The sequence below is a fragment of the Centroberyx gerrardi genome, unplaced genomic scaffold (genome assembly GCF_048128805.1).
Source record: "Centroberyx gerrardi isolate f3 unplaced genomic scaffold, fCenGer3.hap1.cur.20231027 Scaffold_61, whole genome shotgun sequence".
In the NCBI taxonomy this organism is placed as follows: domain Eukaryota; kingdom Metazoa; phylum Chordata; class Actinopteri; order Beryciformes; family Berycidae; genus Centroberyx; species Centroberyx gerrardi.
Window position 1 is genome coordinate 75,640 of NW_027605195.1, and position 25,983 is coordinate 101,622.

At 43.2% G+C, this 25,983-nt stretch overlaps 2 protein-coding genes across 2 annotated transcripts; one reads left to right on the top strand and one right to left on the bottom strand.

Annotated features, from left to right (window-relative positions):
• Positions 1–2,265: 2,265 nt before the first annotated feature.
• LOC139931395 (uncharacterized) lies at positions 2,266–9,756 on the bottom strand. The gene is made up of 7 exons (XM_078282288.1): positions 9,712–9,756; positions 9,457–9,592; positions 7,552–7,702; positions 7,015–7,130; positions 6,198–6,442; positions 4,713–4,840; positions 2,266–3,733 (listed from the first exon to the last, which is right to left on the bottom strand). The coding sequence occupies exons 1-7, from the start codon at positions 9,754–9,756 to the stop codon at positions 2,266–2,268; spliced, it is 2,289 nt and encodes a 762-aa protein (XP_078138414.1).
• A 2,534-nt stretch (positions 9,757–12,290) lies between these two features.
• On the top strand, positions 12,291–23,671 carry LOC144538173 (uncharacterized). Its single transcript, XM_078282293.1, has 10 exons — positions 12,291–12,501; positions 13,282–13,377; positions 15,551–15,698; positions 16,860–16,987; positions 17,105–17,343; positions 17,797–17,915; positions 18,369–18,511; positions 19,694–19,932; positions 20,659–20,786; positions 22,120–23,671. The coding sequence occupies exons 1-10, from the start codon at positions 12,309–12,311 to the stop codon at positions 23,549–23,551; spliced, it is 2,865 nt and encodes a 954-aa protein (XP_078138419.1). The 5' UTR covers positions 12,291–12,308; the 3' UTR covers positions 23,552–23,671.
• The last annotated feature ends 2,312 nt before the right edge of the window (positions 23,672–25,983 follow it).

The window sequence follows — 25,983 nt, forward strand, 5'->3', positions numbered from 1 at the left end:
CTTAATCGCATAATGTTTCAAGTATAAGAATGTGTCGGACTTCTCATGACTCAGCTGTTTCTACTACATGATTATAAGAAGGGTGGACAAAGCTCATTGGTTCGCTATTTGTCTCACACACTCGTTGGGTGGGCATTGCGCCTTGCTTGCAAGCAACAAAGATAACAGAAGGACAACTTCTCATCTCCAAGTCTCTTTATTTCAGAAAACTTCCACCACATGGCCCATATAACATATTTGGTGTAATAATAACGCTTTATGGTCATTTACTTATTTCTTCACTTTCTTTTAAATGTGCAGGCCCAGTTTGTAACAGGATTCATGTTTGTGCGTGTGAATTTTGAATTGATTATTAAATATGATATGAAATACAATGCTTTACATCATTTCCCCATCAAACATCCATTGATAGTTCTGTTGAAGAGGGAAAAGTGAAACTACAAAAACATAAATCCAACCAAGTTTTCTCACTGTTCAGCAAAACATGAACTCGCAATTTGAGTTTTGGTCCATTATTGCGGTGTTTCTCAACCACTGGGCCGCGGCCCATGTGTGGGCCGTGAGCGCCCTCTGGTGGGCCGCGAAATGTTTTCAAGTTGAAGCTCACTTTTTGCGTGTGTTTCAGCGGATGGACTGACTGTCACCAGGCTGCGCACTGGACTCATCCCTGACCACGTAGACACGCTCTTATTCTTAAATAAACCAGTAGATTGTCGTGCCATTGTTTCCAATACATAAACTGTGGCAGCGCCACAATATCGGCACGGCCGGTACAACATAAACAGTTAATCAATGTATAGAAATTGATCTAAATCGCTCTGTAATGCGTCTAATGTGCGCATCACGTCATGTCTGTCACTTGGCGATGCAGTAGCTCTGTACTCAACCTGACAGTCCGTCTCCCGTTCTGAAAACGTTCGTAAAAAAATATAAAATTCCACAATTTCCCCCGAACTCGCATGTGTTGTAACGGTAAAGAGTAACTTGATACTTTTCACGCTGTTCAACACTCAGAAAGTTAACATGAGTGCAGTGCAGAGACTTCATTGCATATTCCGCCAGTTGGGTTCTGTTGGACACAATGTAAAGACAATTTAAAGTAATTAACCGTAAAGAAAGTACATTTTCAGCCTGTGGGAAACACTGACGTCCGTTGTCGGGGGTCCGACTCTTTTGAATTATGCTTGGTTGAGTAACTTGTTGAGTAGGCCTAAAGACAGGTGTAAAAACACGCATTTTGTATTTTCTATCTCTTTTGTATAATAAATCCCTTTTGACTGAGAATGCCCTGCTTTTATGGTTTTATGTTGGCTTCTGGCACACTCATACAATCTTAAAGAACCTGTTTGTTTTTATTGTATTTATTTAATTCGAGGGCTCCCGCCTGTATAACAGGGAGTGTTGTTGTTGTAGTTCATTAATACATTTAGAATAGATTATTAGATTAGATTATTAGAATAGAATAGATTAGCCTGTTGTTTCTGGGACGCTGGAATACACTGTTGAGCCTTCTTGAGGTGTCGTGGGCCTAATTCAACGAAACATCGATGAAGGAGGGAGCCCACTTGATAACCCCGATGATTTGCCTACACTCACTCACCCTGAAGCTAGAGTAGGTAGCTGGTGAATGTTGCTGCCTGTCTGATGGTGCTGTAGACTTGTAGCCTGGTGTTTTCTATGGTATTCATTGGTATGGAAGTATATCATTCTGTTACACTCTGAATTGGGCCTCTATATGAATGCTCACCTTGGATTATGGCACAAAGGATATTAACATCATATCCTGTGCATTGATAAATGGTGGTGGGAGCACTTTTAACTATTCTGACCTGGTGCAGATCCATGAGGGATCAAAATGTCTAATGAGGGTGAATGGACTTCCTGCTGTGAGGGCTCTACTCTCTTCATCTATCGTTGCTGAAATAGCCCAGCACCTTATTTGATGTGCATGTAACTACTACTTATCCATTAGTGTTGTGTTTTCTCCCATTTGGTGACTCTTAATGACTTAAAAACTCTAGTAAAAGACCATTTCTCAAATTGTATTCTTTTCACACATGGGGTTGACCCAGGAAATACACAAAATCAATTGTTCACCCCAGTTAAGTCGCTTCTGGTCAAGATCAGGATGGAGAGCGGGGCCAAACTCTGCCCACTTGAGGTCAAACTTCAGTGTTTAAGCAATGTCGCTTTTCCTTCAAATACCCATTGAAAGTTCTTTTGAAACGAAGGGGAACAGAAACTACAAAAAATGTGGGGTTTTTTTTACGACTTGGATCCATTCGATGATGAGCTTTCTCCCACCTCATGAGTCTTCATGTGTGTTTTGAGGCAGTGGGCCTGAGTAAAGGCTTTGTCACAGACAGTGCACTGGTACGGTCTCTCCCCGCTGTGAGTCCTCATGTGGACGGTGAGGTGCTCGAGGCGAGAGGACGCTTTACCGCAAATCCCACATACAAAGGGTTTTTGACCAGAATGGACTCTCAGATGGGTGTTGAGGTGAGTCTTGCGTTTAAAGGACCGGCCACATTCTGTGCAGCAGTATGGCATCTCCCCGGTGTGGATCCTCATGTGAACCTTCAGATCTCCACTGATCGAAAAGGCCTTTCCACATTCGCTGCAAGGGTACGGCCTCTCCTTGGTGTGCGTTCTTAGGTGAGCCTTTAACCCAGAACTCATACGGAATGTTTTGCAGCAAACATCGCAGAGGTATGGTTTCTCTCTAACCGTGTGAATCCTCTCATGCGATTTCAGTGTTCCAGGAAGTTTGAAGCGCTTCTCACAAAACTGACAGCTGTAGCGCCTTTCCCCTGTGTGGACCGACCTGTGGCGGGATAAAGAGCCAAGGTCAGAGAAAGATTTACTGCACACACTGCAGCGGAACGGCTTCTCACCCGTGTGGATCCTGCGGTGAGCTTTGACCTGTGCCTTTAGACCAAACGCTTTATGGCAAATATCGCATTTATGCGGTTTATCCACTGAATGGACCCAATGGTGATTGCTCAACTTTGATTTATGAGCAAATGTTTTATGGCAAACAGCACATTTGTGTGGTTTATCCACCACATGGACCCACTGGTGATTGTTCAAGCCTGACTTCTGAGTAAATGCTTTATGGCAAATATTGCATTCATATGGCCTCTCTCCTGTGTGTAAAGTGGCGTGCTCGTTGAGGCCACTCATTGACATGAAAGACTTTCCACAAACAGGACAGTCGTGAGATTTTTGGTGACTTTGCAGATGACCCCTCAACGCCTCTGCAGATTCCAAATGTTCTCCGCACACCCCGCACAGACATCCTGGATCGTCCACGTGACTCCAGGCGTGTTTGATCAAAATGCGCATTGACCCGTGCAGAGATCCACAGACTTTACAGGAGAGAAAAGAGTTACTGTTCTCAATCACAGTCTTTGGAGAAGATTGGATCACTTTCCTGCTCTTGGCCCTAAAACAAGAACGTCTCGCGTACCGCTTCCTTGTTGCAAGTTTGCTCTCCTTCAGGTCCTCATCACTCTCATCTGGTTTCCAATCATCATCTCTGTCATCTTGCTTCTCATCTTCATCACTGGTGTCCCATTCACTCTCAGCTGGAGTGTCATTGGTTTGCTCTGCTTCTCCACTCCGATCTTCTCCGTCATCCGCTTCCTCTTCTTCCATCTGTTGTGATGTCAAGTTGTTGGACAGAAGGTCTGCTCTGTCGCTTTCTACTCTCTGAGTAGGGTTGTTGCCGGAACTAGGAGCAGAAATAAAAAAGTTAAAAAGTTACATTATACACTGATTGATTCACTTAACTTTGTCTGCAAGCACATGCATACAAGGGATGTGTTTGGAGTCCATAAGAGTCAGCTATCTTCAAGAATCAAGAATCCACAAAGCATTTCAACATGGCATATATGGGTGGAGACCGGCACCAACACGGGCAGGTTAGGAGTTTCATTCCTAACTGGGAGCCGCCCATACTAATGATTTATACATTCATGCCACCGTAAGACACTTTGGATAAAAGCTCCTACCCAATGACATCATTTGTGTTATGTAATGTCATGTTACCTTCAGTGTTGGGGGTAACGAGTTACGTCATAGAACGCGTTCTGTAATATTATTACTTATCTGAGTAACAGAGTAGAGTAACGAGTTACAGTTTTAAATGAAGTAATATTATTACAGTTACTTTTTTAAGTAACTGTAATAATATTGGTGTACAGTACAACAATGGCGGATTCAGAGGCGGCTCGCTTAACATTTTCAGGGTGGAAATATTCACATTATTTTTACCTTAAACGAAGAGGCAGGTAAAAACATTAAAGTCAAGTTTTGCCCTTATAAGGTACTATCTACCGCCATTGCCTACACAGTGTTGTTTTCTTTTTCAAGAGCTCACTGTGAGCTTGTAGGCATTATGCTACTTAATCCCCATTTAGGCACTTTATTTTATTTACTTATTTATTTTTTGTTAGTATTTCCTGCTAATCACAAGTTTTTAAGAGTGAAGAGGTTGTTTTATCTCTTTAAATAAAGAGTTGAAATACATTATTTTGTGCCGGTGTCCGACTTGTCAGCATAATTGCCTTGAGTGAAAGTACTTAAGTAATATAACTAGTAACCATATACAGAAAGTAATAAAGTAACTTAATCACACTACTTTAAATGAGGAGTAATAAGTAATAAATAATATATTACATTTTGAAAGTAACTTCCCCAACACTGGTTACCTTGCATACGGCCTGGTTTCATCATTTGTCATCATCATGGTAGAGGTGGACAGAGAATCTTTGGTGGCGTCGTCTTTTCTCTGTGAAAGGTGAAGCTCTTCCTCGCTGGCCTGGTGCTCCTCTCCTGCCTAAAAGAAACCAAGAGTTTTGTTCCCAAATGACACTTCCTCTAAAAATAAGTGACACCTACTAATACAAAATGGCTGACAGCACAAAATTAAACCAAAAATGATGGTACTTTTTAAAAGGACAGTAGCTAAGTTAAATCCTTGTTTGACAAAATGAGAAGACTTTTACAAACTGGATCCTGTAGATTTTTATCAAAATTGATTGATGAATTTCAGGAATAAGGAAGACGTCCTGAGCCTTGTGGAGCAAGGACAAACTGTAGTTCCTGTAGCAGCTTTCAAGCAAACCGATAGAGTCGAGACGTACGGCTCCGTAAGCGTTTTTTGACACCGACTCTCCAGCCACCAGACTCATATGGGATTTTAACTTTAGCGATAGCTGCCAAACTACACAACAGAGAACCCCTTGAGTCTCCGTGATCAGAAAACAATACTAAAGGTTGCTGTAATGTTCCTCGGTTACTAATATTTCAACCTCGTTAGTGCCTAATTGTATTTTTTTCTGTCACTTCTGTGTTTAAAACGACACCAAACACTACAATATCCATGATCCTTAGAGGCTGTTACTATGGTGATAGCACAACAAACTTGCAATGCCTACCTGCTTTGGAGACTTTGCTTTTTTTCCCCGAGTGTAAACCTTATAGCGTCATGTTGGTGTAGAGATGACAGCTGTGTAGTGCTGCAGCGCACCAGCGAGCTAACCAGCAGTTCTCTGATACCTGCTTTGAGTTGATTAAACTTACCTAATGAGTCAGATCCACCACTCCCTCGCCGACTGAGACGATGGAAAACGGTAGAATAAAGTGTGACCAATAAGTCTATCTTGTATGACTAGCTCTAGATATACTTTGTCTCTCCCACATGACAAAACGACGAAGTGAGCTCTGTAATTGGGGGACTTTGACAGCACAATTCTCTCTGGGATGAGTAGTTCATTCACCCCCAACATTCTCATCCTCCAATGTTTATTGCTTGCATCCAATGTTGACAGCAGAATGCTTTTAAGCATTTGATTCAATCTTTCCTACAATCCTCTGTGATGTACACCACCAGTGGGATTAAAGGTCCATTTCCACTCCTTTCTGTGGCAAGGACTGTTCAATTTTGTCTTTCAATGCCTGCAAGACTTCTTTCAGTTCTCTTTCCATCGAGATGAAGTTGGTCCCATTGTCAGATCTAAGTTCACTTACTTGGCCTCGTCTAAGTGTAGTTCTACAAATGTTTTGAGCCCAAAAAAATGGCTCCTACAGTAAATGAAGCTAAAGTGGTGTAGTGGATGAAGACTTGTATGGGCATTGCAAGTACTGCAACCAATGTCTAACCTAGCAAATTACTACAAAACATGACAAAGTACCTTCAGTCGGATGTACAGGGCTGAATTCCCTGCTCCAATTGACTTGATGGACCTGTGGATCTCCTCTGGTGTCCATGTCTTCAGTTTCAGTGGCTGTAGTCTCTTGCTTCGGTCAGTTGTGAAGAGGTCAAAAAGTTTGTTTCTTCCAGCCAGTTGAGGGAAGCTGGAGCTTAGCAGGTCCAGGAAGTCTGCCTCCTGTAGGCCACGGGGACACTTCACCTCCTGCACACGACACTTCTTAAACACTTAAGACACAGAGAGATATTCACCACAAGGTTAATTCAGCTCAATTCAGCTTTATTGTCATTGCACCTTACACAAGAGCACAATGAAGTAAAAAATCCTCAGGTCGCGCTTCACCATCTGGCAGTCCAACAGACGAATCTGGGTTTGTCGGCTGCCAGGAGAACGCTACCTGCCCAAATGCATAGCTTAAGTTGAAGCTAAAACGAAGCTAAAACAATAACGAGTTTATCAATTATTGGATAATGTTGTGAACTAGATATAAGCCTGTGCAGGACCAGGCTAATGTAGGTGATGATAGTTCTGTTTAACATTGAGAGCGGGTGTGGACGGTGGGGGGGTGGGGTCTGGGGCTCAGTACTCAGTACAGAACTTCCTGTCGACCCTTCTGGAGGTGGTGTGGGCTTAATTCAACCAAACATCTCTGATGTGAGCACAACATATTTTATAGAAATGGCTCCAATGGTATTACCATAATATCTTGTGTACTTGCAGATGTAGCCTACATTTACAAATCAAGCAACATACATTGTTATTGGACATCTCAATTTGGAATTAAACTCTTTAAATTTACCATTGTTTGAGAGTACACTGATCTGGGAGTCCTCCAGCATGCAGACCCTGAGATCTAGGTGGCTCGATGCTTCACTGAGCCGAGGTCTCCCTGGCTTCCTCCTCTCAAACTGCCTTCTGAGAGAAAATATTTTTTAAGATTAAGATTGGCAGCAGGGTTAATAAAGGGATGATACACTAATTTGGCCTGTAGTCCTCTGGGAGCAGAATACAGATATCAATATCAGTATCACCATACATTAGCTTAACGCTAGTGTTACATTACTTCTGATTAGAGGAGCTAACTATCCATCACTATAATATACAAATTAGATTTGTTATTACTAAATATACATTTTCACACATTGACTGAAAAGACCTCCTTTAGAAACAACTACAACCAAGAAAAGAACAAATTAAAATTCAAGCCAAAAATCAAACAATGCTTTTGTCATAGCCTTGTATATGAGTGTGACTGCCCAACACACCCAAATTGTTCCAGTCTCATTCTCATGTAAACTATCTGTAAGTGATAATATTAGGAGTATGTGATTGGAACCTTGATGGTGTTTGATAATCCGGGTCCTTCAGATTCTCCTGACGCTGACTGGGGCTCTGCGCTGGTAGCTCAGGGGATTCATCCTCCTCATCTTCGCCCTCCTCTTCCTCAACATGGCAGAAGAGGCCCAGACTCCCAGTGTCCTCCACGCCTGGGCAAAAACTGAGTATGTCAACACTCCCATTTATTCACCCTTTTTGAATTTATTTTTCACACATTCCCACTTGGGGGTTGCACAGTCATGTGACAGTCTTCTACTACTGGCCACTGGGAGCTGCCCAATACAACCACAGTTAACTACTGTTGGCCGATGGGAGCCATTCCTGGAATAGCAACCTCATGCAACGGTTTGTGAGCCCCAGTGGCCCTGGGACTTATGTTGAGCACCAGGTCGGACACCAACCAGACAAATAGCATCTTGAAAAGACCTGAGAGTTCCGAAAACATCAAGGGAAACCTTGTATGGGACAGGGACACTGCGACTCGCTCCTGGAGCCTGGCCTGGGACTGGTGCTGGCCAGTGAGTGCCTGGTAGCTGGGTCACCCTGTAGCTCAGCCAGGCACAGCCCAAAGAAGCAACATGGGCTGTGGCATCCCTGGACGGATACCACCTTAAAATGGCTTCCCTTCTTGCTTTAACCTACAATTCCCATGTTCCATGTGACCTTTGATGGATCAACTGGGCCAGCTGTGGGACTTTTTGCATAATTGTTGGCCATCAGCTGAAAGTGGTTGGCAATGAAGATAATGCAGGTACTTGCAAGCTTATGCAATCCTGCAGTAGTGGTGCAACATTGAGACAAGACACAGACAAGTGCTCTTACCTTTTTTGGTTCCTGATAATGTTGAAAATGTCTTGTGAGAAGAAAAATGCTGCTACCAGAGAACTGGATGATGAGCACTGACACATTGACCTGGCTTGGAAAGGAAGGAGCCAAGCATCTTTCAGAGGAGCACTGATGTGGTCTGAAGGAGTTTTTGAGTGCAACTCCAGCACTACAACCCTCCTTTCTGCAAGGAATGGCTCCTGAAATGACTACTGCCATCGGAGGAATGCATGCAGCAGCTCAATGTTTGAAGATGGGTGCAGCAGAACCAAAGTCCTCAAGAAGGGAATTTAAAGAAAATGTTAGCATGTGCCTGACAGCTAAGGTGGATTTTTTTGGTTCTTTTGAACTCCTTGACTGTCTTTTGTTGCACCACTACATGTGGTTGGACTTTCCCTTGGTCTGCCACAGGGCCTGCTGCCGAGCTCACCACCCACAAGGCGAAGGGTAGGGTTCTAGTGCAATGCCTGTCGGGCAACAGGCAGGAGTGGAGCAGACTGAGACAGGATGGACCTTGGCGACAGAGATTGGCCAAACATGGAACGTAACCTCTCCAGAGGGGAAGGAGCCGGATCTGGTGTCGAGGTTGAGAAATATAAGTAGATACTGGAACCAAACTCCTCAATAGAGGGTGGTCTCTCTCTCTCCTATTCAGGAGTTGTCCAGGATGAGAGGTAGGGGAATCGAAACAGGACGGACAAACCCCGTCTTTATTTGTCACACGCAACCATCAACGTATGCACACACGTGCACGGCGGCCAGCACACACACACACACATGCTTAATGGCGCCATGAAATTTGTCCTCCGCATTTCTCCCATCCTGGCTCGTCCTTCCTCCATGGGGCAGGCCAGGAGCAGTGGGCAGCTTACAGCGCCCGGGGACCAACTTCTTTTTGACCCTCGCTGGTCAGGCGACGATCTCCTTGCATATTTTTTAGTGGGGGGTTCTTATTGATGTTATATGGAGGGAACCCCAAGTGAGCACGGGGAGAACATGCAAACTCCACACAGAAAGGCCCCTTTTTACGAGATAATCCACCTGGGCACTAGGCACCGAGGGCATGGTGAGAACATACCCCCAGTGCCAACAGCGACCCAGGCGGGAATCGAACCCAACCTTCTTGCTGTGAGGCGACAGCGGTACCACTGCGCCACCGTGCCCTCTATACGTATGTAACCAGCGGGTGTGGGGATAAAGTCCCCGGCTGGCTGCTGCACAGGTGGAATTTGTCTTAGTGGACAAGAGGGTCAACTCAATACTACTATGAGTTGCTGAGGGGAAAACTCTGACTGTTGTTTGCGCCTATGTGCCTTACAGCAATTTGGAATACCCATCCTTCTTGGTGGGCTGCTGGAGAAGGCTGTGGATACTTCATGATTGACAAATCTCTTCAATATCACATGATTTTCAGGAACAGTGCCTTTTAGATTGGTAGACAGTGCTAATTGTCACTACCTTTTAAAAAGGAGACCAGGTTTGTTCCAACCATGGCGAGATCACACTACTCAACCTCCCTGGGAAAGCCTATGCCATGGTGCTAGAAAGGACACTCACTGCCAATGGGTCAACCTCAGATTCAGGAGGAAGAATGTATATTTTGTCCGAGTCAAAGAGCAGTCAATCAACTTTTCACCCTCTCACAGATAATCGAGAGGTCATGGGAATCTGCTTAACCTATCTGTAAACTGGCTCAAACACTGATTATAAACAACTTTATTAAGAAACTTTAGAAAGAGAACTGTAAAGACATACTTGGTTTGTCCTGCTCTTCCTCCTCAGGCAGTTCACCTCCACCTGACTCCTCCTTTTCCTCCTCACACACAGCGGGGAGCCCAAGGTCATCTGGATCAGGGATAAAGGTTTTTTTTATTTTTATTTATCAATCTTTCTATCGATATATTCATCCGTTAATCTATCAATCTAGCCATCCATCTAGCTATCATCTCAGTCCTTGAAAGCCACAGAGAAGAAATTCCAAGTAGTGAAAAATAGATAATTACTTCATAGTTTATCTCCTGTCCTAAAAGAAGGGGACTACATCATTTAGTAGCATATATGGGTAAAAGTAAAAACTAAAAACATGTCTCTTTACTGTGGCTTTTGATTGGGTCTTGCTTGAATCCACTGCTGTTTGTCGTGTATACGTGTGAATGTGTGTCCTACACATATTTTTGTGATCTGTTACCATGTATATCTGCTCTGCTTTCTCCTTGCGAGACAACTGTACGTGCTAGACTTGAGGTTCACTATGAAACCAAACCCCTTAATTTTATCCCATGTCCTTAAGTTCTCATTACATAGACATTAATTATCCATTAAAAGTAACATAGGTTTAAAAAAGTAAGGTTAGTATCATGGGTTTATAATGGATTTATTCATGGGTTGGCTCACAGAGACACTGGTAATTAAGGGATTTTGTATGCCTTTTGTGCAGGTTTACAGGTTATTAGTTATTAATGGAAAGTTCCTGTCTCCCTGAATTTTACATTAAATTAGAAAGTAAGCAGTCAAACATTAAGGGGTGTTTAAGTAGGTTTTGATGTGGTCTCCTCCATTAACTCATTTTAAGAGGATTGGATGAATTTTGGATGAATTAAGGGGTGAATTCATGTAAATGTGAGGGTATTTTAAGGGATTACTGGTTCGAAGAGGTTGAAGGATAATTATTACTATTATAACACAGAGAAGTAAGTCTGCCACTGACCTGCCCTCTCTAGTTTGACTCGAGGCTGCAGGAGAACATCCAGCTGTCTCCTCTGCCGGTCGATCTCCTGCTTGAAGCCCGAAGCCTCCTCCTCGTAACCGGCTACTGTTCTTTCTACAACCGCTAAGATTTCCCGGGCGGCTGCTGCCAGTCTCTCGGTGACGATTCCTCTCAGTATCTCAGCTTTAGACATGTTACTGAAACTCTCGAGCGTCCCGGAGTCCGCGTGCATCATGTTAACCAGCAAGAAAGTTGTTTTTTCCCGTTCACAGAACAACGCGGTTACGCTGTGATAATGGCGAGTTCCTGTTTTGGTGCATGCGCAAATGCCGTCCGACTCGAAACCATCGGGCCCCATCGTAACAGCAGCGTGAAGCCAGCCACAATAAGGAAACTTCGTGTTTTATTCATAGTACCGTTCCAGTTTTGGGTGCATGAGTAAATGCTTTCCGATAAGAGCGATTGCAGCAGAGGGGAAACCACTCACGGATTGGTGGCGCTCGAGGCTCACAGTAAGTCCATAATGAAGTGGTGTCGATGGAGGATTTGTACGACATCAGAAATGACGAAGGGTCATTTTCGGACACACTAGTTGAATGTAGATATGGTGCATTTCTCTCTTCTCTATTAGTAGAAATGAATACGATACATATTGTATGTAAGTGGCCCCACATACAATGGCAACAGGTTTCTTAATATCTATACATTTTCTTATTCCTCTCCTCCTGTAGATTCAATTTCACCTCAATTTCAATGGGGCGCAATTTGTAATTTTCCCAGCCACACTACTTAAATGTGGAAATAGTGCCCCTTTCCTCTTTTTGTGTGAATTAATGCAGTTTATCCGTTACTCGTAGGCTACATCTGCATTGGCGTAATGTTTGTCACTATCTTAACCGTTTTGTTTTTTTTTTGGAGGTGATGTTTTGTGACATCTTTACACTTCTGTTCTGAGATTAACATGTTTTATTTATTTGCAACGAGAGAAATACCATTTCGTTAATTGGGACTTTTATTTTGAAGGGTCCGAACAAAATTCTACCTGCTGTTTCGATGGGTTCCATGGTTTCGAGTCGGACGGCATTTGCGCATGCACCGAAACAGGAACGCGCCTTTATCACAGCGTAACCGCGTTGTTCTGTGAACGAAAAAAAACCAAAACAACTTTCTTGCTGGTTAACATGATGCACGCGGACTCTGGGACGCTCGAGAGCTTCAGCAACATGTCTAAAGCTGAGATACTGAGAGGAATCGTCACCGAGAGACTGGCAGCAGCCGCCCGGGAAATCTTAGCGGTTGTAGAAAGAACGGTAGCCGGTTACGAGGAGGAGGCTTCGGCCTTCAAGCAGGAGATCGACCGGCAGAGGAGACAGCTGGATGTTCTCCTGCAGCCTCGAGTCAAACTAGAGAGACTCGGTCAGTGGAAGACTTTACTTCTCTATACTAGATACTGTCTTGTCAATGGAGAAAAAAGTTGAATTCAAAAAGTTACAAATTCAGCCTGCACCCAATACACCAATTAGCACTTATTATAATACAAAGTAAACTTTCGGAATCGATTAGCTTGTGATTCCCACAATCTTCTTTTACACCAAAGCACACCATAGTGCGCGCTAATGACCAGTGTGAACCAGTTGTAAAAGTTGAAATTTTAAGAGTAAAGTGCTGCTTGGTAGATCATTTGTACGCCGAATTTACCAGTAGACTTGAATGATTTCCTAAAGGTCTTAGGTCATGTTATACCAGGCAAGTACCTTTTTCCGATTAGCAAGGCAGCAAAAACTAACCGAGTTTCTAACTGAATTTGGTGTACTATTCTCTCCATACAGTTTGGGCAACCATAAGTCACAGCCTCACTCCCCAGAGGAATAATAATATTATCAGAAGTGTAGAGAACTTATTTTAACAGGGGAATGAATTCATATCAACATGTCCACAATGCAAGTCAATAGAGAGAATCAGCATGGAAGCGCCAGTGTCAACAACAACAAGGCAGAACAAACAATATGAATATGGAAATCCTTATTGACGAACATGGTTTGCAATAATTTGAAATACTTTTCTATTTTCCACTACTCAAATTTCTTCTCTATGACTTTGAAGGACAGATGATAGCTAGATTGATAGATAAATGGATGGATAGCTTGATAAATTAAAAAAAAAAAATACTGTATATAACCTTGATCCCTTATCCAGGTAATTTTGAGCTGCTCCCGGTGTGTGAGGAGGAAGACGAGGAGGCAGGAAGAGGTGAACTCCCTGCGAATGAAGAGCAGCACAGGCAGCAGCCAAGTATGTCTTTACAGTTCTCTTTCTAAAGTTTGTTAATAAAGTTGTTTATAATCAGTGTTTGAGCCGGTTCAAAAGAGTAGTGTTGCCACCTAGAGGCCTAAAAGATCACAGGAGCAACCCAGCCAACGAACAGAAACAGGTGAGTGTGTCAGTGTTTAGACTAGAGAGAAACTTCTCAACCGTAAAGAAAGAAAGAAACTCATAACTCTGGTCCAGACTTACTGAGATTGTGTTGCGAGACATTTTTTTGAGCCAACACCTGTTCCTAAAATAAAGCGATGCGAGTGAAAAGTGAATGGCGTCGATTGGTTTCATCCTGTACTAACAAAAGCAGTACGTCAACGAATACAGCGAGCAACGTCTTGCTCTAGTGAAAAATCGGTTGTCTTGTCTCTATTGTGCAAACCTTTGTGCACCTCCTCCAAACTGTCTTCATTGGTTGAAATCCCACATGCTCCACCTGTCATTACATTGCATTACATCATTTAGCAGACACTTTTGTCCAAAATGACTTACAATTAGACTTGGTCCGATATTCGATATTATTGAGTATCGCGATATTTCGTGAATAACGCGATACTCCTGCGACATTGAATATTAATATTAATTCAAGTGGGTCCAAAGAGAAAGAGAGAGGAAGAGATAAGTCTTCAGTCTCCGGCGAAAGATGGTTAATGATTCAACAAGAGCTCATTCCACCATTGTGGTGTCGGGGATGAGAAGACTCGCGACTTCTGAGTCACGTAGCGACAGAGGGGCGAGGCGACCTGCGAGGGGGGGAGGAGTGGAGCGAACGTGCCGGAGTTTGGAACATGACCAGCGATTGTACATATAGGGAGGGGCAGTCTGACGTACTGCTCTGTAGGAGAGTACCGGTGTCTTAAATTTGATGCGAGCGGAGATCGGAAGCTAAAGGCCCTGACACACCAGGCCGACGGTTGGCCGTCAGCCAATGTCGGGCCGTCGGTAAGCGTCGGTGTCCCTAGTTTTTGCGGTGTGTCCCGCACCGTCGGCACTAGTCGGACCCTGTCGGCGTCTTTTCGGCCGATTGAGCGTGTTGAATCGGCGTCGGAGCCCGTCGGTGAGAGAGATCACTCTGATTGATAGTTCGTTGTTTTGTCTCTGGATGATTGGACTGATAAATTCCTTCAACATGTGGAACTGAACAGGAAAGAGCCGAGCGAAATTTTTAAAATTGGAGGTTTCATTTATCTCCAGCTCTCGACGCAGGTTCGGGAAAGCCCCTTGAGCCTGTTGCTGGAGTATTCATGATTTCACCCATTTAGTGCGGTTTCTCCTTATTTTTCACCTCTGCCTCTTTCTTTGTTCTTCCACAACCAAAAGACCAAGGGCTGACAACGCCAGTGCCATTTGCAACTTCTTATCAGACATAAGGTATGGAGAGTTATTTCCCCTCACGTAGGCGCAGAACGTACGTGCTAGTTGGCCGTTGGGTGTAGTCTTTGCGGTGTGTTCAAGTGCAACTTTTTGGACCAGACACAGGCGACGTGAGGCGACGCAACAGTCGGCCTTCGTCGCCGCTGGTTCTTTGACGTCGGTTTGGTGTGTCAGGGCCTTAATGAAGTGACTGGTAGAAGGGAGTGACACGAGAGAATTTTGGTTGTTCTGAATTGTTGCTCCATTCCTAATCAACATGGACGATCGTCTTATCACAGAAGTGCAAGTCTGTCTGACCCACAGCATCCCATTCTACAAAGATATCTAAGGAAGAAAAGCAAGAATCCTACTAAAAACAATGGGTCAAGAGAAAATAGTTGGAACCTGTGTTAAAGTTCTTGAAATAATCAGTGTTGATAGTAGGGGTAGTATCAGGACCCACAAACCGCCTCGTTATGATAAGGTTACCATTCCAGGAAGGGCTCCCACTAGTCACCAGTAGTAAACTGTGGTTGTACTGGTTAACCCCCATTGGCCAATATTGGAAGACTGTCGCTGTATTGTGCAGCCCCCGGGTGGGAATGTGTGTAACTCTATGAATTTGAAGCAGGGCAGTGTTGAAGAAGTGTAAATGTAGAGCAAATACTCCCTGGATAAATAAAAGTAAAAAAAAAAAAATGAAAAACATCATGAAGCACATTCCCTCATCCTGAACCATCATACTTGGAACATAAATTCAAAAGGGTTTTGACACACTCAACTTTTTTTTGTCCAGGTGTTGAGGACCCCGGGAGCCTGGGCCTCCTCTGCCATATTGAAGAAGAGGAGGGTGATGATGATGAGGAGGATGAAACTCCTGAGCCCCTGAGTCCCATTCCGCTTTGTGATAATCTGAAGGACCCGGAGTATCAGCTTCCATCAAGGTTCAAACGCAGAGGCTCCTAATATCATCACTTATATTAGATAGCTAGCATGAGAATGAAACGGGGACGATTTGGGTGTGGAGCAGCAAAAATTTTTTGTTTTTTTTCTTTGAATTTGATCACGTCTTTTTGTCAGCTGTAGTTTCTAGAAGCAGTCTGAGAGTAAAAAAAAAATCTTTGTTGCTAGGAAGTTTTATACCAGGGCCAGTTTGTATAAAGCCGCTAAAATAAGTAAGTAAAATTTTGGTCTTACAAGTACATCAAAATTCTGAGGCAAATTTGATCTCATCCTTCAGAAGTAAGAATAAGTGTTGTGCATAAAAAACAGTTTTGCGTTGAGAATTTTCTCAGCTCCTAAATTATTTCAGAGAGCTCTGGAGGTGTCCTAAAGGGATAATTATAATTCTCTGTCGAATTGCCTACAGTGGTGCAAGCATTTATGGTCCTGCGTCTGTGATTTTGCATGTACACCATCAAAATACTAGACGGCAGTAGCGGCGTGCTTTGTTAACACTGAAGTAATAACAGAAGAAGTAGTAGTGTTTACATTCTCTGAAGCTCATGTTCTGGGATATTTCTCACCATGAATTCAGTGACATCTGGTAATCTTTATAATTTGGGGGATGAAGTGTCCTACAAATCGATATTTTTTGCAGCCATCCTCGGCTCATCTCTCTTCTATCTGCTACCTTGTCTTCACTATCCCGCGGACATCAACCGGATACAGATAGGAGGAAATACGAAGCGGGCCAATCGCAGTTCATGCGGTAGTTACCTCGCCATATGCGTAATTACATTTTTTGGAGAGGTGCGCGTAAGCTACGACGGGAGTAGGTACGCCGTTGGTTCGCGGCGGAAGTATAATTTTCCCTTTACGTGCACAGGGGCGGAGACCACGCACCTTTTGAAGAAAGAAGGGATATTTTGACGGTGATTTACAATGTATAGTAATTAAAGTACTTTCTGTGGATTCTTAGAAAGGTATGAAAAATAAAATTTGAAATATGAAAATGTATCATGTGTATTGTAGTTATAGTCAGCACCTCCAGAAGTAATGTGAGACTAGTGTGAAGCCTGTAGTCCGCTCCCAGAGGACTTTCGGGCAATTCAGAGCTAATGCATTGACAGATATTAACCCTGCTGCCGATATTCATCTTTCAGATTATTTTCTCCCAGCGATCAGTCAGAGAGGAGGAAGCGAGGAAGATCTCGGATCATTGAAACGCAGCACTACGTATATCTCAGGGTCTGCGTGCTGGAGGACTCCCGGAGTGTTCTCTCAAACAGCGGTATATATTAAGAGTTTAGGTCCAGCACCTTTGTTTGGATTACACTTTGACCCCCAAGAAAAGATTTTTCACGTCACTGAGTACTTTAACCCTCTGGTGAATTTGTCTCTGTGTCAGTGACATGCCGGGTACAGATGGTGAAGTGTCCCCGTGGCCTACAGGAGGCGGACTTCCTGGTCCTGCTGAGGTCCAGGTTCCCTCGGCTGGCTGGAGGAAACAAACCTTTTGACCTCTTCACAGCCGACAGCAGCAGGAAACTACAGCCGCTGAAACTAAAGACTCTGACACCAGAAGAGATCCACAGGTCCATCAAGTCCTCTGGGAAAGGAAGATCCGCCCTGTACATCCGACTGAAGGTAGGACTTGGTGAAGTGGTTCAACAGTTGCTCGGGCAAAAATAATTCCCCAGTCAGTAGAATTGATAAGTCCTCTGATGCTGCTTCATTAAAACTGCAGTTAGTGGTAAAGTGAGGAGATGCAGGCTCACCTCTGTCTCCGTATGGCAGCCATCTGGACCCTGCAGCCAACTCCTAACAAAGGAGTAAAAGTGAAGGATTTTTGCTTTTACTTTTCTCTATGGACCAAAATTTCTGGTTTGATAAATACGGGCCCTGAAGTTCATCAATCCATATCGCTAAAGTGTCAAGTATCCAGTCTTTAAATGCCTCGCATCTTGTCAAACAATAATTGAACTTAGTTACTATCCTTTAAAAATAACCAGCATTTGTTGTAATTTTGTGCTGTTGGTCATTCCAGTTTTCTAAATTGTGGAAATCTCATCTGGGAACAAAACTCTTGATTTCCTACAGGCAGGAGAGGAACACCAGGATGAGCTCGATCCTTTACAGAGAAAAGACGAAGCCACCGAAGATTTTCCATCCACCTCTGCTATAATAATTACAAGTGAGCAAACCGACCTACACACAAGGTAATTCAAATAGAAAGGGAATGTGAACCGTTTGTGAGCTGGGTATTGAAAATATAACCTCAAATATCGGAACTTCGTTGTTTAGGAGCTTTTATCCAAAGCGTCTTACAGTGGCATAAATGTATATATCGTTAGTATGGGTGGCCTCCAGTCAGGGATCAAGCCCCTAACCTTCGCAGGGTTCATGCCTCGTTCTACACATATATGCCATGTTGAAATGCTTAGCCAAATGTTTTTGTGGATTCTTAGAAAGGTATGAAAAATACAATTTGAAATATGAAAATGTATCATGTGTATTGTAGTTATAGTCAGCACCTCCAGAAGTAATGTTCTGCTCTTGAGAAGTAATGTAACACCAGTGTGAAGCCTGTAGTCCGCTCCCAGAGGACTTCCGGCAATTCAGAGCTAATGCACTGACAGATATTAACCCTGCTGCCAATATTCATCTTTCAGATTATTTCCTCCCAGCGATCAGTCTGAGAGGAGGAAACGAGGAAGACCTCGGATCAGTGAAACGCAGCACTACCTAAATCTCAGGGTCAGCATGCTGGAGGACTCCCAGACTGACGTGCTCTCAAGCGTCGGTACATTTAAAGGTATAATATGTAACATTTCCGCATTAAAATATCTAAAAACGACTAGACCTATGTTATATATTTTTTTTGAGTTGTGTACTTACATTATCCCAAATGTTTCCAACAATGTTCAAACCCAGAGAAATCCGTAATTTTATTCAAGGTAACGGTGCGTTTCATTTGGTCGCCTGTCAATGGCGTCATATCCCCTTTACCCCCTAACTTCCGGGGAAACACGGGAAACACCAGCTGATACGTCAGAGAGTGAGGAAGGAAGTCGGCCAACTAGCTAGCTAGCCACTCTAGCCACTAGGGCTGCAGCTAACGATTATTTTCATTGTCGATTAATCTGTCGATTATTTTCTCGATTAATCGATTAGTTGTTTGGTCTATAAAATGTCAGAAAATGGTGAAAAATGTCGATCAGTGTTTCCCAAAGCCCAAGATGACGTCCTCAAATGTTTTGTTTTGTCCACAACCCAAAGATATTCACTTTACTGTCACAGAGGAGTAAAGAAACCAGAAAATATTCACATTTAAGAAGCTGGAATCAGAGAATTTTGACTTATTTTTCTTAAAAAATTACTCAAACCGATTAATCGATTATCAAAATAGTTGGCGATTAATTTAATAGTTGACAACTAATCGATTAATCGTTGCAGCTCTACTAGCCACTCTGTTGTTTTTTTGATTCTACTGTTTTTATTGCTCACTTGTGATGGATCACGATTATTCATTCCCGTTTGCTGCGTGTTCTGTCGCTGAAGCTGTCCCCGTGAAAAAAAACTCCCATGATCCCACGCTACTTCACGACATCATCAAACTACGTCTTGTGTTATTGTTTTGATTGAGAGACCCCTAGCGGCAGAAATTGCATACTGTGCGTTTAAAGATTTGAATCCCAAATTGAGATATCCAATATGGATGGATGTTGATTGATTGATAAATATATGGCTACATTTACTAATATACAGGCTGGTTGTTAGAGGAAAAGGGTGAGAGCATGTACTGTATGTCATAAGGGTTATTGAGTGGTCTTGAATGAACCAGTAGTCATACGCTAAAGGTCCAGCACCTTTGTTTGGATTGCACTTTGACCCCAAGAAAAGATTTTTCACGTCACTGAGTACTAATGTAAGGAGGAATCACAGTAAAACTGAATTGAATTGAGTTAACCCTCTGGTGAATTTGTTTCTGTGTCAGTGACATGCCCGGTACAGAAGTTGAAGTGTCCCCGTGGCCTACAGGAGGCAGACTTCCTGGTCCTGCTGAGGTCCAGGTTCCCTCAGCTGGCTGGAGGAAACAAACCTTTTGACCTCTTCACAGTCGACAGCAGCAGGAAACTACAGCCGCTGAAACTAAAGACTCTGACACCAGAAGAGATCCACAGGTCCATCAAGTCCTCTGGGAAAGGAAGATCCGCCCTGTACATCCGACTGAAGGTAGGACTTGCTGAAGTGGTTCAACAGTTGCTCGGGGAAAATAATTCCCCAATCAGTAGAATTGATAAGTCCTCTGATGCTGATTTATTATAACTGCAGTTAGTGGTAAAGTCTCCGTATGGCAGCCATCTGGGCCCTGCTGCCAACTCCTAACAAAGTTAGAGAGCTCTGGAGCTCTTCTAAACTTAAGAGTAGTTTTTAGGTAAAAGAATTTGATGAATAGCATTTATTCTTAAGTTTGAGAATAGAAGTAAAAGTGAAAGATATTAACTTTTATCCTTCTCTACAGACCAAAATTTCACTTTGAGCGGTTTGGTTCGATAAATACGGGGCCTTCATCAGTCAATATTGCAAAAAATGTCCAGGATCCAGTCTGTAAATGTCTTTAATTTTGTCAAACAATATTTTAACTTGGCTACTGTCTTGCCCCGCGACACAGAATTTTGTGGAAGCGTACCTGCTGGGAATTGAACTCGGGTCCCTGGATTGAGAGTCTGCAGTCTAACTCTCTGCGGCACACTTTCACCCACGTGACAAAAAGTGGTGAACAGGGCAACCAACCTGAAGGATCAACAATGAGATCCATAGAGCCCCTGCTGTCACAGGGCTAAAATTTACCATCATTTAGTGTATTTTTGTGCTGTCAGTCATTTCATGAGAGCAGTTGTCAATTTTTTTTTAATTGTGGAAATCTCATTTGGGGACAAAACTCTTGATTTCCTACAGGCAGGAGAGGAACACCAGGCCAGCGAGGAAGAGCTTCATCCGTTACAGAGAAAAGACGAAGACACCAAAGATTTTCCCACCACCTCTGCTATAATAATGACAAGTGATCAAACCGAGCTACACACAAGGTAATTCAAAAAGAAAGTGAATGTGAACCTTTTGTGTAAGGGCTAGGTATTGAAAATATAACCTCACATATCAGAACATTTCATTGGTTAGGCGCTTTTATCCAAATCGTCTTAGAGTGGCATATATACACTCACTGAGCACTTTATTAGGAACACTTGTACACCTGCTTATTCATGCAATTATCCAATCAGACAATCATGTGGCAGCAGTGCAATGCATAAGATCATGCAGATACAGGTCAGTAGCTTCAGGTAATGTTCACATCAAACATCAGAATGGGGAAAAAATGTGATCTCAGTGACTTTGACCGTGGCGTGGCTGTTGGTGCCAGACGGGCTGGTGTGAGTATTTCTGAACCTGCTGATCTCCTGGGATTTTCACGCACAACAGTCTCTAGAGTTTACGCAGAATGGTGCGAAAAACAAAAAACATCAAGTGAGCGGCGGTTCTGCAGACGGAAACGGCCAGACTGGTTCGAGCTCACAGAAAGGCTTCAGTAACTCAGATAACCTCTTTACAACTGTGGTGAGCAGAAAAGCATCCCAGAATGCAACACGTCCAACCTGGAGGGGGATGTCACTTTAGGTAGCCGGTTGACATTGAACTGAAAGCTGATACCTACCCAATAAAGTGCTCGGTGAGTGTATATTGTTGTTATGGGTGGCTCCCAGTCAGGAATCAACTCACTATCTCTGGCAGGGTTCATTCATTGTTCCATGTATGCCATGTTTAAATGTTTAGGCCGGTCTTTTTGTGGATTCTTAGAAAGATAGCTGACTCTTACGGATTTAAAACACATCACATGTATGCATGCGCATGCAGACAAAATGTAATCAATCAGACGGTGTACATTAGGAGTCAGCAGTGCATCTGTTATTTTTGTCAAATGTAAAAAAAAAAAAATACAATTACTAAATTACATTGAATGCAAAAAAAAATAGGGGACACTTATATTTTTATGAAATACACTGATGTGAAACCAGCAAAAAGCAATTATCCTTTATTGATTTCCCTTATGAAATCTATACCAATCACAAAGGAGGAGAAGCAGACGAGTTTGAAAAGGATTTTTTCGCTTTGAGACATGGATTCGGCAAAAGGAGCTGTAACTCAATATGAGGAAGATGTCCCTAATATTTTATACATTCCATGTATGCCCAACATGCCCAGTGTAGCTACTTATTAATTGGGCTGAGATGAAAAATTAGGACGCAACTGACATTAAGTACAAATTAGAGGCCTGTTTAAGGATGATATGTAGTAATTGCAAAAGTCTATAAGCTTCTTTTCAACCAATATAATTGGTTAATTCTCCTTAATTTCTTCTTCTAGTTTCCACAGCAATCCTATTGGAAGAGTAGAAAGCAATGAAGCAGACCTTCTGGCCAACAACTCAAGAACACAGCAACAGATGGAAATAGAGGAAGGTGATGATGGAGAAGATCGTGGTGTATCAGGACCAACCAATGACCTTATGGCCCTCACTTCTGCCCGATCTGCAGCCGAGAGTGAATGGGACACCAGCGACGAGGATGGGAAGCAAGATGACAAAGACGAGGCAAGTGACAGAGATGACGACTGGAAACCAAACGACAGTGATGAGGACCTGAAGGAGAGTCAGTCTGAACCGCGCTCATCAAACAGGAAGCGGCACGTCAAACGTTCTTGTTCCGGGGCCAAGAGCGGGAAATTGATCCAGTCTTCTCCAAAGACTCTGACTGAGAACAGTAACCCTATTCTCTCCTGTAAAGTCTGCGGATCTCTGCACAGGTCAACGGGCATTTTGAACAAACACGTCTGGCGTCACGTGGACGATCCAGAATGTCTGTGCGGGGTGTGCGGAGAACATTTGGAATCTGCGGAGGCGTTGAGGGGTCATCTTAAAAGTCACCAAAAAACTCACAACTGTCCTGTTTGTGGAAAGTCTTTCCTCTCCATGATTGGCCTCAACCAGCATGCTGCTTTACATACAGGAGAGAGAAGATATGAATGCAATATTTGCCATGAAGCATTTAGTCAGAAGTCAGGGTTGAACAATCACCGTTTGATCCATGCGGTGGATAAAGCATACAAATGTGATGTTTGCCATAAAGCATTTCGTTATCAGTCGCAGCTCAAATCTCACCACCGGATCCACACGGGTGAGAAGCCGTTCCGCTGCAATGTGTGTGGTAAATCCTTCAGTGACTTTGGAGCTTTATCCCGCCACAAGTTTACCCACACACAGGAAAGGCGCTACAGCTGTCAGGTTTGTGGGAAGGGCTTCAAACTTCCCACAGCACTGAAATCGCATGAGAAGATTCACACGGTTAGAGACAAACCATACCTCTGCGATGTTTGCTGCAAAGCATTCTGTACGAATGTTGAGTTAAAGGTTCACATGAGAACGCACTCCAGTGAGAGGCCGCACCGTTGCAGCGTATGCAGCAAGGCCTTTTCGTCCAATGGAGCTCTGAAGATTCACATGAGGAGCCACACCGGGGAGACGCCATACAGCTGCACAGAATGTGGCCGGTCCTTTAAACATAACTCTCATCTCAACAACCATCTGCGAATCCATTCGGGCCAAAAACCGTTCGTCTGTGGGGTTTGTGGGAAAGCGTCCTCTCGCATGGAGCACCTAACTGTCCACATGAGGACCCACAGCGGGGAGAAACCATACCAGTGCACTGTCTGTGACAAAGCCTTTACTCAGAGCCATTGCCTCAAAACACACATGAAGAGTCATGAGGTGGGAGAAAACTCATCATCAGATGGATCCTAAAGTCCTAAAAGACAGTTTTCTGTAGATTCTTTTCCCCTTCACTTTAAAAGAACTATTGATGTCTATTTGATGGAAAAAATCCCAAACAAAGTTTATTCATTATTGCAATTAAACAACTTCAAGTATCATTTCATGATAGTATCATTTCATGATAGTAGATAGTTTCATGATAGATGATTGTTTTTTCAGTTTTTATGTTTATAGAGTATTTGTACTAAAGTTAAAATTTAAACATGTTCCAGATGAGTTAAGATCATTATGTGCTCCATTTGCTGCTAGATCTTTTGAGTGCCGGTATTGAAAAAGTACCACTCAACTCAACTCTACCTGATGCCACTTAAACACACAGGAACCAGGAATACTGTGTTATGCTGATCCTGGTCTTCCCTGTGTTTCATGCCAATCCACATATACAAGAATGTCCTATGGGCTGTCACCTTATGGCATCATCAAAAATGTCAAAAAAGTCTTTAGACTCTTGGTTTAACATGACAGATGGCAAGATGCTCCAGACACGGAGTAACACGGCTTAAACACTGAGGTTTGATCCAAGTGGAACAGAGTTTGTTCCCTCTCTCAGCTGTGATCTAGATCAGTCATTTTGGGGGGTTGACTTACCCAGGTTGACAATTGACTGGTATCTAACTAGAGTTTTTAACTCATTAATTGTCATCAAATGGGAGAAAACACAACAGTAATGGATAAGTATTAGTTATGTGCCAGAGGTGTGACCAAATCAACTTTGCTCAAGTCCCAAGTCGGGCACAAGTCTCAAGTCAAGTCCCAAGTCTATAATGTCAAGTCTTAAGTCTAAATGTAGATTACCATCAATGATAAAATCCCCCAGATATTGTCTGATCACCCAAGAATAAATCAAATCATTGTTCATGTGGGGACAAGTGATACTCGCAGAGAGCAGTCAGAACTGCTAAAGCAGGACTTTATGAAATTGTTTGACGACTTGAACTAAAGATTGAGTCGTTTATCAGTGGTCCCCTACCAACAGTGGAGTTCAGCAGACTCTTAGCACTGAACTCATGGCTTTCCACATCATGCAGTTCAAAAGGACTGAACTTTATTGATAATTTCAATCTGTTCTGGGGACGCCAAAAAAACTTTTCAAACCCGATGGCCTACATCCAAACAGATTAGGGGTGAAACTACTAATGGGGAATCTTCACTACTCCCTGCTTCACCCATCTGCCCCCTGATCTAATGCACTGCAGTCCAAGGTCAACCACTGTGAGTTGCCTCCTGTCTATCCACAACAGGTCACCAGCACTGTCAGAGCCAGGACGACAACCGTCAGCCCCTGTCTCTCCAGTCCTCCAGATCATCTCCCCCGCCCCTTTTCCTTCTCCTTTCTCCCATCGGCGCTCATCTAGGGTTCACCGACAAAATGGTAGAACTAACCCCCGGACCCATTGCCCCGCTCCTTCCTATGTAGCATCCTTCCACACTCAAAACCGTCCCCTCCAGCTCGCCCCTCTTGTCCATCGCTCCCCCCTGGTCAAGACGTATATATCTGGCCTTTGTCCTCAACGCTGACGCTCCAGTACTTATTTCAACACTATCGGCCACCTAGGCAACTATCATTTCTTCTCCCAGAATTCTCTTTATCGGCATCAGTTATTATCACCGGATATGATAACCCTAACCCTAAACATTAATGTAAATAATATGTCTGATTCAAAGCCCATGGAATTCATCAACCTACTGGATATTTTAGAATTAACTCTCGTCACTGAGGCTACACACCGACATGGTAACACACTCGACCTGGTTGTGACAAGAGGGTTAACGACTGACAATATATCCGTGTCTTAATATCTCTATTGTGTATTCTTTCATGCTCATCTGATTGTAACCAGGAACGTAAAAAAAAATTGTCGTTCAAAAGCGGTTCCTAGATGCAACAGCGGAACTTGAGTTCTCGGAGCTTGTAAGAGAATTGGACTCTTGTCGTATAAACTGCTCAGTACATGAAATTTTTTGATGCTTTCAATAAAAATGAGTAATACACCGAACAAAGATATATAGTATATTTATTTTGTTTGACAAAAAACATTCAAAGATAAAGAAATTTATGTTATCCAGAATAGCAATTCAAGGAGTCAGTTTGACCCCAGAGAGAAAAAACTGTAAAAGAAAGAAGAAATCCAAATAGACTATTGATCTAAGGTAAACTATGTACAAATTTACAATACTCACTTCAATGCCAATAAGACCAGACCCCTGTTCCCTACAACCCTGGCACGGGGGTGGGCATGGTGGACCAATACATCAGACGTCAACTAGAGTTTCCTCCTCAGATGCAGCTGTGCGAGAACTTGTTCAGCGTGGAAACATCTTCAGAGAGTTGTTTCCACGAGAAAACAGAATGTTTTGGAATAACTTTGTGCAGGTGTCTCACTACAGAGGGCAAAGAGGCG

Bases quoted from the DNA above. Each gene is read 5' to 3' on its own strand.
- LOC144538173 (XM_078282293.1), top strand. From the start codon at position 12,309: ATGTCTAAAGCTGAGATACTGAGAGGAATCGTCACCGAGAGACTGGCA. The intron at 15,699-16,859 runs GTTCAAACGCAG...TTCATCTTTCAG, and splicing joins GAGTATCAGCTTCCATCAAG to ATTATTTTCTCCCAGCGATC. The intron at 20,787-22,119 runs GTAATTCAAAAA...TTCTTCTTCTAG, and splicing joins CAAACCGAGCTACACACAAG to TTTCCACAGCAATCCTATTG.
- LOC139931395 (XM_078282288.1), bottom strand. From the start codon at position 9,756: ATGAAGTATCCACAGCCTTCTCCAGCAGCCCACCAAGAAGGATGG. The intron at 6,443-7,014 runs GTAAATTTAAAG...CTGTGTCTTAAG, and splicing joins CAGTGTACTCTCAAACAATG to TGTTTAAGAAGTGTCGTGTG. The intron at 3,734-4,712 runs GTAACCAGTGTT...TTCTGCTCCTAG, and splicing joins GAAACCAGGCCGTATGCAAG to TTCCGGCAACAACCCTACTC.